The sequence below is a fragment of the Musa acuminata genome, chromosome BXJ1-10 (assembly GCF_036884655.1).
Source record: "Musa acuminata AAA Group cultivar baxijiao chromosome BXJ1-10, Cavendish_Baxijiao_AAA, whole genome shotgun sequence".
Taxonomy (NCBI): Eukaryota; Viridiplantae; Streptophyta; class Magnoliopsida; order Zingiberales; family Musaceae; genus Musa; species Musa acuminata.
The window spans coordinates 33,232,610-33,249,753 of NC_088336.1; the positions used below are offsets into that span (position 1 = coordinate 33,232,610).

At 38.6% G+C, this 17,144-nt stretch overlaps 1 protein-coding gene and 1 pseudogene across 30 annotated transcripts; both read right to left on the reverse strand.

Annotated features, from left to right (window-relative positions):
* Positions 1-2,429: 2,429 nt before the first annotated feature.
* LOC108951536 (uncharacterized) lies at positions 2,430-11,711 on the reverse strand. 30 transcript variants are annotated; one of them, XR_010480127.1, is made up of 11 exons: positions 11,553-11,711; positions 10,459-10,877; positions 9,901-10,206; positions 6,080-8,891; positions 4,729-4,775; positions 4,605-4,638; positions 4,433-4,491; positions 4,044-4,142; positions 3,711-3,891; positions 3,479-3,639; positions 2,430-2,866 (listed from the first exon to the last, which is right to left on the reverse strand). XR_010480127.1 is itself a non-coding variant. In XM_065084922.1 (4 exons), the coding sequence occupies exons 2-4, from the start codon at positions 10,855-10,857 to the stop codon at positions 8,847-8,849; spliced, it is 750 nt and encodes a 249-aa protein (XP_064940994.1). In that variant the 5' UTR covers positions 10,858-10,877; positions 11,553-11,711; the 3' UTR covers positions 4,855-8,846. The 30 variants fall into 30 exon arrangements, 2 of the variants coding, with proteins under 2 accessions (XP_064940994.1, XP_064940992.1); XR_010480136.1 differs by having other exon boundaries at positions 4,044-4,491; positions 4,605-4,775; positions 6,080-6,197; positions 8,781-8,891; XR_010480133.1 differs by having other exon boundaries at positions 4,044-4,491; positions 4,605-4,775; positions 6,080-6,197; positions 7,938-8,891.
* Positions 11,712-12,365: 654 nt separating this feature from the next.
* Positions 12,366-16,913, reverse strand: LOC103969463 (monothiol glutaredoxin-S4, mitochondrial-like; annotated as a pseudogene).
* Positions 16,914-17,144: the final 231 nt, after the last annotated feature.

Sequence of the window (17,144 nt, forward strand, 5' to 3'; positions counted from 1 at the left end):
GAATTAGACGAGTGCCGATAACTGAAATTACCGATGGGGAATGCCATCAGCTATAAGCTACATTGTAGACACGTTAACTCTAGAATAAATTAGTGTAAGTTTATGTGAGATCCTGTAATGGTGTCATTCTTCACCTCGGAATGCTGCTACATGAAATGTGAGAAAGCCTAAGATAGAGAGGAAGAGAAGATTTGCAGGGAAGTAAGAGTTTTTAGGGTTCATCTTCGTAAAGGAATCGTGTTCGGAACTCAAACTTGTCGTGGGGGATGGAAATAATGTTATACCTATTTCGCCTCCAATTCAATGCATCAAACAGCTACGAAGCCATCTAACGTGAGCTCTATCAGATCATAATTCCACCTTCTTTTCTTTCTTTGTGGAGCAGTTGGCTCTTATGTCACATCACTATCAGTTCGACACTAAATTACTTAGTCGATATAATGTGTTCATAACGGATGGTCATAATAGTCGATGTTTTTAGCGACTCCTTCTTGCTCAACGTGTCTCTTGTGATGTCCTAACAATTGCTAGTGGCTCTTGTAATAATGTCATATCACCATCAGTTCAACACCCAAATCGGATGCTTATTCAACATAATATGTTGATAACATTGAATCTAATGGGCTCCTCTACACATCCTACGACCAAAAGCAACGTTTAACACACACCTTTCTACTGTCTTCTCCTGTTGACTCGACTTGTGCCAGCGTTTGCTTGCACATGAACGATGATTCTCTCTCTCTCTCTCTCTCTCTCTCTCTCTCTCTCTCTCTCCAGAGAAAGAGAGCATCTCCAGCGGAAGCCACCCTCGGTCTCTCGATTCACAGATTAAAAACACGTATCCACAACATGGCGGACGAAGGTGAGGGTCGTCGGGCGTGCCCCCACGTCCGACAGCCGTCCGACCGAAGCTTGCAACAGCTGTGACCGAGTCGTCCTCTCTCCACCTAAAAATGCGTCCCAAGCCACCACAGACTTCCCTCGTCTCGCACTCTGCCTTACGACACATGGCGTCTAGCTTGACATGGCTCGGACTCCGCACTCCCACGCTCTCCAGCTCATGTCATCTCATCGATCGCAGCTCACAGAGAGAGAGGCTAATATTTTAGTACCACGTTCTCTTCCCTAGCAAAATTCCTCTAGATCCACGGTTTCTGCTAAAACCTCAATGCCAGCATCCCTCCTCCTTGATTTGTGCCAATCTGTCGGTCCATAGTGGACACAAGGAGCATGAAGCATCTCCTTCTCCATCATTGGCTACTAGCATACTTCCCCACGGGAAACCCTACATTAATGGCACAGCACTGCACTGCGCTACGTTGCCTTCCGTAACTCACTCTCTCTCTCTCTCTACCTCCCCTCGTCTTCTCTCCAACGAAGGTTGGGTGGGTTACAGCTGCATTTGAGCTAATTGATGCAGCTTAAACACCCCTTAGCTGGAACCGGTGCTTCCTATGCAATCCACTCCATTATTTTACCTCCACACTTGCAGTCATCTCTTGGAATCCTACATAATATAATACCGTACTTGTTCATACCAGTAGGTTCTGAATGTTCCATACCTTTTATATAAACCATCAAAAGGAAAATATTTGATTTATGGATGCATGCAAGCATGATCACCGTCGATATAGCTGCTCTGGAAGCCAAGCTCATTGCTTATGCAATGGTAAGAGTGATGGATGCATGGGGAGGTCACATCCCCAACTTCCAAGCTGGAAACAAACAGAGAAAGGGGAAGCAAGAAGGTCGGTGGAGTTGGGGGACGAGTCTCCATCAAGCTTTACTCGGACCAGTCTTCGACTTTTAAGTAACCGTTGACTCTCGGTTCATTGCCATTGGTAGATGGGAGGAGAATGCCAAAGTAGGGTGCCATTTTCCCAAATAATCTATTATAAAATTCAAGGCAATAGACACGTTATTTGGTAGATCCGATATTTAACTTAAATCTAACAAAGATTTTTATCCATAGGTGCAAGTCATTGTTGCATTTTGATCGATAATTTCCTCATAGTTGAATTATGATCGATAATTTCATATAATTATGTCATAAATTAATTTATCATTTTGATTCAACGATTACCTCATGTGTATAATTAAATCTATCTATAAACACTCTATGTTTTTACTTTTAAATCTTTCGAATTTTTTTTACCTCAAGTATCAAAACGAATCTTTATTGGATATACCCCAAATATAGTTTAGTATGATTTACCTATCGAATCCCTCATTTTCCTAATATCGAACTTGCTATAAGCTTAGACATCATATCTAGATTAACTTATCAGAAAATCAAAATCCAAAATAACAAAAAGAAAAGAAGAAGATGAAGCGTTGCTAAAAGTTGCATCTAATATAAATTAAAATATTACCATGTGAGTTCTAACGATGAATAAAGATCCATAAATAGTTTATGCGGATGTCACCACGACTTCAAATTTTGTGATCCATCTTTATATGTCCAATCATATCAATCAATCAATCACTTTCATCGTCGCAACGCCAACATTTCCCATCCTTGTAAATGTCAACCAGGTTCTACATTCTCGTTGTTATCATAAACCATGAATAGTCAGTCTACCATATTAAATCACTTTCCATTAGCCGACACCAACCAGTCTCCATCCAATGTTCTCAATCCACCAGGCAAGCTCAGTTCTCCATCGTCATTGTTCTTCTGACACTCATACGACTTCAAGTGATCATAGCGTCTTGGACTTGAACCTTAATATAGCATTTGACTTCTCAATATTTACACAAACCTCAAGGAGAGCTGTGAACTGTTTTCATCTTGCAGAACTTTCAAAACCTCAACTAAAGAACCTTGCATCCTCATAAAGTCAACCATCTTTCCTTTCGTCAACTCCTGCCAACCACAAGGAAGAAAAATGAAAAAAAAAAAAAAAAAATCATATCGATACATCAGTACTAACAGATATGTGTCGGTTTGATACGATAAATCTTGATTGAAATACACATCAACATTAACTAGCAACTCTAATAAACTCCATGATCAATAATTGTGATGTTAAAAATAATAATGAAGTCTTACATAGTTTATACATGTATTTTTTAATTTCAAACCATCAGAAATCATCACTAGTAATGGTTAATCTGAATTAAGATGGACAAAAGGATATACGTAGAGAATCTTAAAATCATATGTTATACTAAAACAAACTGTTCCGAGTGCAGATGTCCAGAACACCCCCTTCGGTCGAGCCACGGCTGTCATCTACTTCACAACGTTATTTGCGATTACATAATAATGGCAACCGTACTCAGTCCTCCCTGCCTCCCAAAAAAACAATGTTGCCAAGTATAAACAACTTAATATGGGAGTCAACTTTTAGGCTCTCCTCCGAAACCAACATAAAGAGACAACCCAACATATGCATACAGAGATATCAAAGTCACAAGCATTGCAATTGTCGGGTATTCGGAGCATAATCGAGTATATAAAACGATGGGGACTTACCGGCTCGAAGCAGCTGCGGACATATCACCGAGGACGGCAGCCTCTGTGTACCCATGTATCCACCAACCACATGCCCCTCACACGACTATGCTCCGCCCGTCACATGCGCCATATCCCACCCAGCAAAGCGACGACGCAGCAGATTCGGAGGGCCTCGTCACCTGCACAGCCGAAGGGAGGTACAGCTCAGCCCCTTCTTTTATCCAACCATGAACAGTGTTGCATGTCTTACCTTGGAATCTTGATGCAAATGCTGTTGGTAGCTTTCAGTGACTACAGATGCCTTTGCCTTTTTCTCTGACAGGAGAGTGATAATAAATGAGCCACACAGTTGAGGTCGATCTGCATGGAATAAATGAACACAGGACTCATGTGAGGCCCCCCTTTACGACCAACACCGCCTGCAACAATAACTTCGGGCCGGCCAACAGCAGGGCACAGCAACAGGCCACAGTAAGATGAAGAGATGGCACTTGGAACCCACGTTTGGGTCCACCATTTTAGGCAACATAATAGCTCTCAATTGAAGGACTGGTGGTAGTCCAAATCATCGTAGGGTTATTACCTGTCGCAGTACTAGCGTTGACCACAATGAAGCCAATCTCCAAGGATAATATCATCGCCATCGATCAGCATCCAAACACTAAAAGCTGCCTTCGGTAACCTGGAAATAATACAAAAAATTAACACCACATAGATTTTGACTTAAACCTCAACGTGGAAGCATAGAACACCAACTGATTCAAGCCAACCACAAGCTTCAAGTCGGCCTGAAAGAGAGGAAACTGTGCACATTTCCCTGGGATACATGTACCTCTCTACAGGTCATCAGTAATATCTTTTTCTCACTTGGATGCTCGACAACCAGATCGACTCAACTTGATCGAAAACTCCATAATTTAACATTATCAAGCAGAAGAGGGCATCAACTGCTACTAGCTCAAGCCAACTTACTCAAGCAATCAGCATATCCAAAATATTCTCGATCTCCATATCACAACTTTCCCAATGATCTGCAACAGCAACCAATCAAACCCAAGGTCAGTGCAACTTGCTAACAGCAATGATTTTATGGTCATGCAAAATGTCAACCCAAAAAGAAAAATAAAGGAAAAGAGAAATTCACCTTCAGATAACATGCCAAAAACTGAACCAGATCCCTACAAGATTCACTCATTAGAAAACAGGTGTTCCAGGTTCTTACATGTTATTATATGTTAACAGGAAAACCATGTCCACATGATTTGTACCATGTTCTGAAACAATGGAAATGGCTATACCAGCATTCCGCAAGAACCTGCAGTTGATCTTAACTCTTTAAAGCTTAGTAAAGGTTACAGGACAACATATCTAGTTCCCAATCAAAACAACAGAAGTAAGCATGGGAAACGTTTATATCAGGATCTGATACATTAGAACCAATTACACCACTCAAGTTCTATAGCAAAACATCTTCTCGGATACAGATCAGACACCCGCATCTTGGTATACATCCTATGATATACATGACATTTTTAAAAACTAATTTCTAATCTACATGTTTACAGCTCATATTTCCCATAATTGATCAACCCAGCAGCAAATGTACAATTGATGAAGTGCCTGCATGTCCTGCACAATTGCTGGCCATTTGCATATGCATTGGAATGTCATGACTCCAACAGTAACATCACGCAGCTTCGTGGCTAACCTGTTTTATGGCACTTTGCCTAACTGAAGCAACAAAGCTTGTGGTACCTAGTCAACAAAGAGACCTTAAAGAAAAGCATTCATAGAAATATGCAAGCAATTTTTCCTAGAATTAACCAATCAATAGAGTGTTTTTTAGGCAAACTGACTGCTGAAAACAATACCTGTTGAATTTCCCTATATGTTAACTAATGCAAGAATGCAGAGGTGGTAGGACTTGAGTTTAGTTTAGAAAAATGATCATTTCTAAGAGTACATCCATTGCAATATCATGCCTGCATCCTCAGCAGCATACTTGCACCACCTATCCATTCATGGTACTCTTCAACCATACAAAAGCAATTGCCTATCAAGTTAAGAAATGGATAATATTCACATGAGAAAGACAACAAGGTTCACTCATTTTGTATCGTCAAGATAAAGCAGATGCATACATGATTAAATGACTGACTTGATAATGAGTTTTGATGATTGCCAAGGTAGTTAACACTATGACCCATTTATTTCTGCATATAGTACATATTTATTATATACAAAATCCAATTTTTCCAATCACACATTAGATAACCAGTCACCAAAAATATTTTGAATTTGAAATCTCATGCTATATATCACCCAATCGAAGGAGTTCCCTGAAAATGCCGTCTGCAAAATGCCACCCAAATTGCATAGCATCAAACTAAGTCAAATTATATAGAGCGGTCCCCAAATATGCAGATGAATACCAGCGAACCTTCAATATATTTTAATTAAGAAGAATGCCTATTTATCTGTCTCCAATTATAGCAATAGACAAGATCACCAAAGACAACAACACATGCAGTTCAAGCAGAATCTGGAAAAGCTCATGCATTTCCAATATAGAGTTGAACTATGAAACTACCTAAAGAGGAGTTGGTAAAAAGAACTAACCAAATAATCAGAGGAAATGGCACATCCTCCTCCATTTTGTGTAGGCATCCTCCAATTCCCATCTTTTGGAGTGAACAATGCTGAAACGGCACATGAGCTCATCTACTTGCCTCCTTTACTTCAGGTACTCATCGGGATTCATCCGATAGTATGGCAAAATTAGTAATGGAACGAGTTGAGATACACGTCATTCATAAGTGGAAGATCATCAAATAACTTTATAGATATAAGATCCTGAACTCAGTATGAACCTAACTTTAAAAGACAATTTAGGTTCTACGGTGGGTTGGCTTTTGACTTGGTTGCTAAGGCATAAACAAGAGTGTGTTCCATATTTCCTTATTCATACTGCTTCAAAATGAGGACACATAAAGGATGCATGGTTTCAACCAGGTGCATAGAATTCATTGGATGCCTTCACTCTAGGCTTACTAGGATTATACACCATTTTCTTTCCATCATGTTTGAAAACATAGGTGGTATGCCTACCACTGCGAGTCACAGAGATCTTTAGTCATGGCCTCCCAAGTAAGATCTGCCCTGCTTCTGCAGGAGTATATTTCATAAACATTGGCAAACTAAATTTGGAGCAAGCGATGTATTGGCTAACAAACATAGTGGAGTCCACCTAAACAACCTTAGATGAATAAAATCTAGGAAACTAAGACTTCAATTTTTATCCTCTAAAAAGCACTTTTAAACACCACATCAGGTATTACCTCCATTAGTGATAACTAATAAAATTGCAGCTTCTATCATCACCTCTGCTGCAGGTATGCAAAACAAAGATTCATTTAAATTATCCTCTTTTAGTGTGGTAAAGCAAACACACCTCATGATCTAAAGTTGGGTTTCATCCTCAAACTCATGTAGGTCCTCATTGTTGTCCAATTCATCATAGATGTGGGACACTCTCTCCATAGTTCCATCTTCATAATTTCTTCAGGATGAATAGCCAAGTTATTCTTAGGGCATTCATAGGCATAGTAGCTTTAGCTTATAGTAGTGGTAGTCAATGAACCATATTTGTCCCTTGCTTGGAGGACAGACTGAGTGTAAACAGACATCCTTTCAAGTTCAAAGATTGACGTACTGAGGCGGTCTCCTAATCTAGGGTGACCTGAGATAGCTATTATCTTCTAAGGCTAACTAAAGCTCCAAGGAATCAAAAACATGTGACAGCATTCCATTGGATTTCAGCCCCAAGCCCAGTGTCACGATATCTAGATTTCACCGATAGTCTGATCTGATACCATAGTGGAAGATATTTCTCTTTCAACTTCTCTTTCATCATATCAGAGTCCTCAGTAAATGTATGACCTGACCTCTAGATTTGTCTTTTAGCACTACTTTGTGGCTTGCCCCATCAATATTATCTTAGCACCTGAAGACTACAATAAAATAATGAATCTCTTTAAAATCTTTAATGATTGTGTCCTTGTATATACAACTTTTCAATTGAAATTATCCCACTTTGAGACATATTTTAGAACTTCGAAAATGACAACAGCAATGGACCATCTTTAGATTTCTGGGATGCCCCATTACTAAATACGAATAACTCTCCAAAAATAAGTTTCCCATATGTTATTCCTTCAATATGATTCCTTTTACACGGTGACAACAGAAGCACATATCTCGAAAGCTTAGCTACTTACATTAGCCAATATTTTTGCAGCTTACTTTCCTGAAGAAGTCTTACTGTGTCCCACCCAATTATGGCTATAAAGCACTTAAAATTAAGGTTTTCACTTGAGATTATGCTTTTAGCTAAATCAAAGAATAATAAAGCTTTTATCTCACTTGGGACTATCCAGCATGATTTTTCATGACTCACAGACATGCGTAGGAGTTGTACCTGTGCTGCAAACCAGTCTGACGTCCAACACCACTGGACCAGTACTTCTTCTCCTTCCCCTCCTCTTTTCTTCCTCCTTCCATCATTCTTCTTCTCCTTTGTTCCTTCTGGCTTCTTCTTTTTCCTTCTTTTTCTTCCCCATAAATAGTATTACAGTACATGCTGACATACCATATTTTGATAAGCTTGACATGGACCTGACCTGTATCGGTCATGTACCAATACGGGTCTGTTACCTGAAATTACATTTCTTGGCATGGAAGACCCTTATATTTGAGTATGCAACACAGGCAGATCTTGTAGTTTTGAAACTATAATAAAATAACTAAAATAAAACCAAGCTTCATTCAGATATACTATAAAACACAACTAAAATGATTCATCAACATTGTACCAACATAAATATTATGTCATTCCCAATTTTATAGTTCTAAAATTTCCATGTATATTACGTTCAGCATGAAGTGCCATGTGTTAATGTTCATAGCTTAATACATCCAGCATGTCGCCAGCAGCAAGAGATATTTCCAACAAGCTAAAATTGCTTGTAAAGCAGATTAAATATCTCTTGTTGCAAGCAGCAAGAGATATTTCAAATAGCCTACAGTTATAAACACATGTTATGGTGCATAACTATGCATCCTAATAACAAGCGTTCTGCATCCACCTCAGAGATCAAATATTAAATAGTAAAAAAAAAAGAGTTTCAACTAAACACTGAAAACTTAGTTAAAATATTTTTCATAAACTTCTATCATGGATGTATTACAGGCAGAAATAAAGTAAGCCTGAAATAGAAGGAGTTAACAGAATTAGAAGTATCAAATAATCAGATATACTGACATAAGAATAAGATGGAAGTGTTGCCACACTGTTCGCAGTGTAAAAGACATGACAACTCCACCATCATCACAGACCTATGGAATCAAAGTTTGGGAGCCTCCAATTTTGGCCCTGGAAGAGGCATAGTAAGTGTCAATTATATCCACAATATGGAACACTTAATTGGAGTTAAACAAGTGGATCTGCAGCATAAAGATGGATAAACCTCATGACAGTAAATTCACATCTGTGGTGCAAAACAGATTTCTACTAGGACATAGATTCAAATTAACAATGAAATCTCATGATCAGATCATGTTGATATATATATTCCAACATGCATACACAGAGAACTATGGTTTAATAAAGTTGCTACAAAATGAGATCACAAGAAATTTGAAAAAGTAATAACCAAGTTCAGAGTAAAAAAGAGCTTCATTAAGAAGATGCTTCATAGTTCATAGACATAAATGTTTGTAATACAAAAAGATGCCACAGAAAGTGACTTTAGGAAATCAATATGAATATTTAATATGCAGCTACATTTCTGATTCCTCCATCTTACAAATTGAACAAAATATTGAAACAATCCTCGGGTTAATTGGTAACTTCGCAGATACTAAGCATTTCTTCTAGTCAACTATGAGTTTCTGGTGGCCATTTCAAAATGTATCAAGTTCCTTAGCTCCACTAAGTGTTCGTCATTTGATATATTTAACATTAGACGTAGGTTTGTCATCAATGCTTCCTGTTCCCAACTTATAGGGCCAGAAGCATATAAAGCTATCAAGGTGGACCGGTATGCATTCAACTCTAGTTCATGAATTTCTGCTTGCAACTCATCCTTCCAAGAAATAGATGGTTCTCTATCCAAATCACAAGAAGTTTCAGCATGATCATATTGGCTATACAATTCTTGGGAAGGATAGGTTATATGATGCTGCAGTGACCTACATGGACTGCTGCTTGGACTACAACTACCAACAGAGGATGAAGTGCTTTCAGCATCACTAGGTTCACAATTATGTTTATCTGAACTTGGTAGTCCGCTTCCTCTATAGGAACCAATTGTTCTGTTGTTTGAGTAAGAATGAATGTATTTTTCACCCAGCAGTCTTCCTGTGGAAGCAACAGCATCTACCTTTTCGAAACACTGTATTGGATGCTTGGTAATCATTCTGTGACACTTCCCATCTTTCTCGACTGCCCTTGTCTTTCTTCTACCATCATTGCACATCTCTGAAGGAATAGATAAATCCAATGGCCTTTTCTTCATGCCTCTTGGGAGAACCCATCTTGTATTCTCAGGAAAATCATGACTTCCAATAGGAAAACGGCTCTTTCCAGAAGAATTAACCATCTCTACACATGACTGAGGCTTACGGTAACCCAACTTCTCTCCTCTTGATGAACTGTTTAGAATTCCACCATGTTGTTTTCCAGAATCCTAATAGCAACAAAAGGAAACTTCAAGTATCATCAACATGAAAAAGAAGCAAATATAAATACACAAAAAACATTGGGTATCGAAAATCACAAAATAAGATTGGTAAAATATTAAAGTGACTAAAGATAGATCACATAAATGCTCAACTACACCGGACGTTAAAGTAAACTACATAAATGGATACTAAGAATACAATCACCATGGTAATGGATCCAGAACAACTTAATTTGGAAAAGAATTGCATAATGTTACCTTATGAATCGCCACCCACTGCTCGTCCTGCCAAGAAAGATGTCTCCTTATGTGAGAATTATGGGTTCTGAACTCCCTAGAGGATCCAATGAGCCTCACAGAACAGTATTTCTTATCGACAACCATCAAAACTTCACCAAGCTTCCATGAATTATTGTCAAACACCTCGACAACATCTCCAGACTTCACATCCTTCAGGCCTTCCACAGGTGGAGGGCAGGGTCTGATGGCCTTTCTTGGCACTCTATCCACCGCCACACTGCTGTCTGTTGGATACCCATCATATCTCACAGAATAGTTATGCCCATTACCCGAGATGATCTCGGCACTCCACCATGAGCCTGATGCAAGCTCCCTCCTGCTCCAAACCTCCACCTTATTCCCCTTCTTGAATCTCATGGTAATCCTTCTTTCAAGCCCTAACAAAGAAGAGATGAAAAAATAAGAAGAATAATCATCAGTACGAAGAAAAAAAGAAACCAGATGGCTCCTAAAAAGAAGAATTATTTTTTTCTTCTTAACGATCAAAGCATCAAAAATATCGGCCATGCGAAACCCGAAGAACCGAACATATTCCAACATAAAATATTCCAAATAAAACAGGAAAAAAAAACCTAACAGTAACCATTGATCTTCTGATAAAATGCTTAAAATCCACGAAATGGGCTAAAATCCTAACAAGAACAAAAAGAAAAAAACGTGGGCATCAGTTTTCAATGATGTAAAGTTTGGCTCTTCTACAAGTTAAGCATCATGAAAAAGATCATCCGCTTCCACAAATATTTACCTCAACTTCCTGTTACACTAAAAAGCTATGACGAACTCGAGCCACATCGACGAGTTCCGGCCAGAACATTTCTCGGAATGATGACCGAAACCTCGATCAAGTCCAAGCTTCCAAGAAATCACTCGATAGAAAAATAAGAACAAAAAACAAAATTCCAAACTACGCGAATAAACCGATGATCAAGGAAAACGATCAGGGTCCGAGATCCCCCAACGCTTGCAAAAAGAGATATCGAGAACGCGAATCGACGAATCGTAGATGATCACAAGGAAACCATCAATCTAGCTATCAATGAAAGACCAACAACCTTATGATAGAAACAACGAGGGCGATCGATTAATTGAAACCGACTGCTCTTGGAATTCCTTTCTTGTTTCTTTCGTTCTCCTCCCCCCTCCTCTTCTTCGCTGGCTTCTCCGTCTTCCACAAAACGAAGTAGAAAACACATGGAATTTGTGCGGGGAAATATAAAATGGAACCGAGAGGTCTCTCAAATCCGGTTTATTGCGTGGCTCTTAAGTCCGGCCGTTGCGAATAGGTATCCGCGAATCACAGCCGTTCAGATTGGAGAAGTATTCGCCGATCTGCGACTCGGATCAGGAGAAGGAAAGATGCGATGGACGGCGTGTGATGGCTCCAATCGCGAATATTAAAGGAGGGTTTCGTTCCTTTGATTAGCTTTGGGAGCACGTTTGGTTCATCCTGGAACGAACGAAGGTCAAGGAATGTTGGCTTGTGTGAGAAGCTCGCACAGACTTGCGAGGCAAGGAAGGTGATCGAATTGCCAATGGAGTGTGCGTTTAGCCATCAAGTCTCACCTAACCAGGACATAATTTAGGGCTTGTGAATTGTCGTCTCATTTAGGATCAAGAAAGAACAAAGAATATTAACAGAAATCAAGCAGATATTGTCGTTTAACATTACAGGGTCTTTTTTTCGTTGAAGAGTTGCCATAGGACGAAAAGGACAACAAAGAACTTAATCCTCAGAAGAATGAACGGATGCAATGGACCAATCAAATTTTGGAGAAAGAGCATTCAGATAGGCAACAAAATCTGCATTTGAATCACTACCACCCATACTGCACATGACGACGAGAACTTTGTGATGCTGCTCGAGCTTGAAGAAGAGGAACAAGAGATGGAATTGTAGCACGAACAAATAAGACAGCATGCCAAAACATACACAAGAAAAGAGTACCCACCTGATTGACTACCATCATTTTACTGAGAATTTATCATGTAGAATGTTCGGAGAGAATAATATGTTGCCCGAACAGCTCTGAGCCATATGTAACATCAAATAAGTTTTCAGACATTTCTCTCGACTGCAAATAGTGGACTTGAATGGACGACTGTCACTCCCTGCCTTGGCGACCATCACCGGTGATGTCTGCCAGCAAATATCATGTAGAATGTTAGGAGAGAATAATATGTTGCCCGAACAGCTCTGAGCCATATGTAACATCAAATAAGATCCACTAGTTCGAAAAAAAACACCAATATGTAGGGATGCCAAAAAACTAGGAAGTTTTCAGACATTTCTCTCAACTGCAAATAGTGGACTTGAATGGACGACGTCACTCCCTGCCTTGGCGATCATCACCGGTGATGTCTGCCAGCAAATCCTTGACTTCACCCTTCTGAGGACAATAGAGCCAGAATGTAACAACAGACAAGCAATCACAAGCAGCTTGGGGTTAGTCTCAGTAGAACATAACTATTCACCTGATGCATGCTAAGAATTATGTCAGATCCTCCTAGGAATTCTCCTTTGATAAATATTTGGGGAAATGTTGGCCAATCGCTGCAACCAATCAGACCAAAGTAATTACATATCTCTAATTTTCTATGGAAAATAGAATATCAAATTAGTTATCATGGACCACTATCAAGTTATAATATATTGCCAGCTGTAGAGGTATATAAATATCAGGAATACAAACGCACATGTTACGGAGTGCAAGTCTACCAACACATATCAGTACTACTCCTGCCTGCTTTGTGTCTTAGAGCAACACAAGGAAAAGAGCAGTCATTAACAGGGACAAGAAAGAAAGTAGTAGCACTGTATGGAATTATGTCATGCAAGTCATAATGGCATCACAAGAGGAGGTTGCACCAGCATGCAGAACATCTTTTTAGTTGCTGAAAGATACATATATCTTCTTAGATGCTCTAAGATAAATATATATATTATTGAAGCTTTTTAATGTAGAGAGTGCCACTAGATAATTTTTACATGCTGACTGGGTATTTGTGCCAACATTTTTCTTCTCATGATATGCCCAAAACAATCAGATAGTCCAAAAGATATGGATGCCTAACTTGATCCATGGTTATTCTTCTATTTAACTGTTAGATATAGTGGTTCTAGCTTATGCCAATATGAGTTTTGTAAAAGTTACTGGTGTTCCATTTGATTTACATTTGTTAGGTATGGCAGCCAGACAGACCATTCTAAATTTCTTGAAGGATTATATGGTTCAAAGACAGAAGAAAGCACTTTAAAGACCTTTTATGAAGCTGTCCTTTTTCAGAAAGTACATTTCACATAGATCTCATATGAACGTTTAGTGTTGGAGCAGAACAATTTCGTGATAAAAGGAACATTGGAGAAATGTTTACAACTTTGCTATCCAAAAAACACCTTAGTTGCAGAGACAACTTCTAAAACTAAAAACTGTCCACTGAAGAGAATAAATATCTGATTTCCAATTTTGCAAGTGGCTTAACATGTTCTATGATATTCTGTAGAAATGGTTGCAATGATTCCTTATTCTAAATTTTTTAACACTAGCATTAGTTCCAACATCATCCTTATGATCTTGTGCAAAATTTCACATTGTCAAGTTCGCCTTTGCCAAGATTTAGAATAAGAATTTGGAACTATATACGAAAAAAATTATATTTCATCAAACATATTCTACATTTTTGTTTATGCCACTAGAAGAACAACTCAGATTCACCAAAAACCATGAAAAGCACCTCAGGAAAGATTGTTTTATACCATACAATTTGAAATCATGGGAAGAAATGAAATGCAAAACATAAAAAATCATCATGCATATATCATCTAGTAACAAAATATAGGGTGACAACTTACGTATGAGCTTTTACATTTTCTTTAAGCTTCAGATCTCCCAAAATATCTCTTGCCCTGATAGGGACATCTGCAATATGCATTTAAAAGATACAAAACACAACCCTAAAAGAGTTAGAAAACTAAATTACTGTTATAAATCAGTGCTCAATTGCATTAAAAAATTATTTGAATCCCTATGTGTATAATAAATCAAGATAAGTACCTTACAATATTGCCATAGGACCTTGACAGCTAATGCACTGAATCCACATTGAGGAGCATCTGGCAGACCCTTCATATAAATCATGACTGGATTTTTCTGCACATCCTGCAATATAATATTTGACCAAGAAATCAATGAGGAAAAATCTAACACTTGGAAATAATATATTAGTACATGAAGAATCAAACTGAAGTCGATATTAACAGAGACCATACATTGAACTGCTAGTAAAAAGTACCTGCTGCACAATATCCAGTACAGAGATGCCAGTACTTTTGTTTGTCAACTGAAAGTCTATGTATAAGGATCACTGGTTATCCTTGTCGGGTGTGTGCCAGAAGAAGCAAAACCATTCGTGGGAAGGTCTTCATTTACAACAGAATCATCAGTTCCCTTGGTTAAGAACTTCATCTGTTTCAGAAAAGATGGACCAAATGCAACCTGCTCTAGAATATTATAAAACTGCAAATCAGATGTCTTGCATAGCATAAAAACATTGTGATTAAGAACTGCATAGCTGAACTAGCTCAAACATTAAAAGTTAAGTTTAAAGAAAAAGATACATGTATAATTAAATTTCAACAAACTGATAATGGAATTTCTCGCCGTTGACTGCCATAGCTAGATGGTCACTTCTCCAAGAGTGTCACAAACAAAAAATATAGAAGATTCAAAAACAATTAATTGTGACAAGATAACTATAAGCTTTCCTGAAGTATATTAATTAATTATTAACCCTTTCCCACAACATGAAGAACTAAAGTTCTTGAATTCTGGTGATATTACTGCAGTAGACACAGGTGACGGATGAGCAGAAAGAGACATAAGAATTAACAAACAAGATCACATGTGACTCTTCAAGATCAAATAAAAATCCAAGAATGTCAGGAAACATCAGTACACCAAAGTTCAAAATGATCAGCAATGTGTATATATACAGAACATATGAAGTGGCATCTCACTATCCACTAGTTGCAAATGGGTCAAGCTATTCAGAAGCAACTCGGTGTTCAGCTCGTTAAAAGCTCGCTCGATTCATTGGCCTAGTTAATGAACCAAGCTTGACACTAATTTTAAAGCTGGGTTGTCGAATAGGCCAACCTTGAACATGACAAATTTGGCTTGTTTACACTCACCACCTTACTAGTTGATAAGCTCATGGACAAGCTTGTTTCTAGATTCTTGAAGAAACTCATTTATGCACTAGAACCTTTTAGGATCATTCAGCGTCTTAATTCCAATCACTGTGAATGAGCTGTAAGAATTGTTCGTTTTGGGTGACAAGGATTGCTCTTTCGAAAATAAGACCCAAAAATGTTCCCCATTATGTTCTGAATCCAAACCCTAAACCAATGCTTTATCCATTGGGCCATGGAATTCTTCTTAAAATAATTTGTAGAGCCAATCAAAGGTAATATTGGGTCCACGTCACACTTTGCAAAAAAGGTAATATTTTGGAAGAATAGTTTTAAGCACCAGAGAAAGGAAGAAAACTGCGAACAAACTTAACAGCAGTTAGTAGAAAGGGGATTCCGGTACTGTTCAATATATTTTTATCATTATCTTGGAGGTCACATTTTAAGAACAAAATACAGCTTTCTTTGATATGCATTCTAACAATGTAATTAGAAAATATAACACTAGAAAAATTTGCTATGCTATTGCAATAACAAAATGGTCATGACATTCTTTGAATTTTACACCCTACCAGAGGACCAGTAAGCTTTCCACTTTCATGAACACAAAACAACATACTGATAAACATTTAACAATGCCAACTTGAGATTTGCAGACTGAGTCAATACGCGTCTTTAACTCATTTGATAGTAAGCAAATTCGGGAAATGGTCTCCTTCAGAAGTGGAGAAGCAATTGGACTTACCCTTGTGTTGTTAGAGGAACTGGCGATGCCTCTTAGTACCATGTTTGACAGTAACCTTGCCATTTGCCTTAAGAAAGATTATCCACAACCCTCACAACAACAGTGCTGACAATCCAGACAGCCTGAGCTGCAAAACAACAATCAGTGGGGTACCAATATATAGAGCAGATATTGTTAGATACTGTATATTTGCTATCAAATATCCTTACAGCTAAGGTTATCGTAGATAGTCTCTTAAGCTGATCGAATGAGCGATATAGAAGCCATAACCCGATCAAGATATAACAAACAAAAGTGCCATCCCAACATCAATAGCGAGATCGAAGAAGAGGAGGAGGAAGAAGTACTTTGCCCTTGCCCATTAACACAAGCGACTGAAACCTAATTCCCTCCCAGATCCCAACAACGAGAAGACTAAACATGAACAGAAGACAAAATCCTATAGAATCAAAGAGGGAAACAAAAGGGAAGAACAAGATTCCTTACCTGCTGCTGAAGATTTCTCCTTACACCACGCGCTCGTCTTCTCTCTGGCGATCGCGGGCGCCGAGAAGGGTAGCCGTCGGACTTAGTTTCGCCCGGCAGGCCACACGCAGACGACCCACATGACCCAAACACAAAAGGCTCCCTTCTTCTCCAGCCCGTGAGCCCATCTAATTAATACATCGAAGCCCATTTAGAGACTAATTACACATTACCCTTTTAATTAAT

Excerpts from the sequence above, each read along its gene's own strand:
- LOC108951536 (XM_065084920.1), bottom strand. The coding sequence starts at position 10,857 with ATGAGATTCAAGAAGGGGAATAAGGTGGAGGTTTGGAGCAGGAGGGAG. Across the intron at positions 10,207-10,458 it reads AGTGGGTGGCGATTCATAAG|GATTCTGGAAAACAACATGG; the intron begins GTAACATTATGC and ends TGTTGCTATTAG.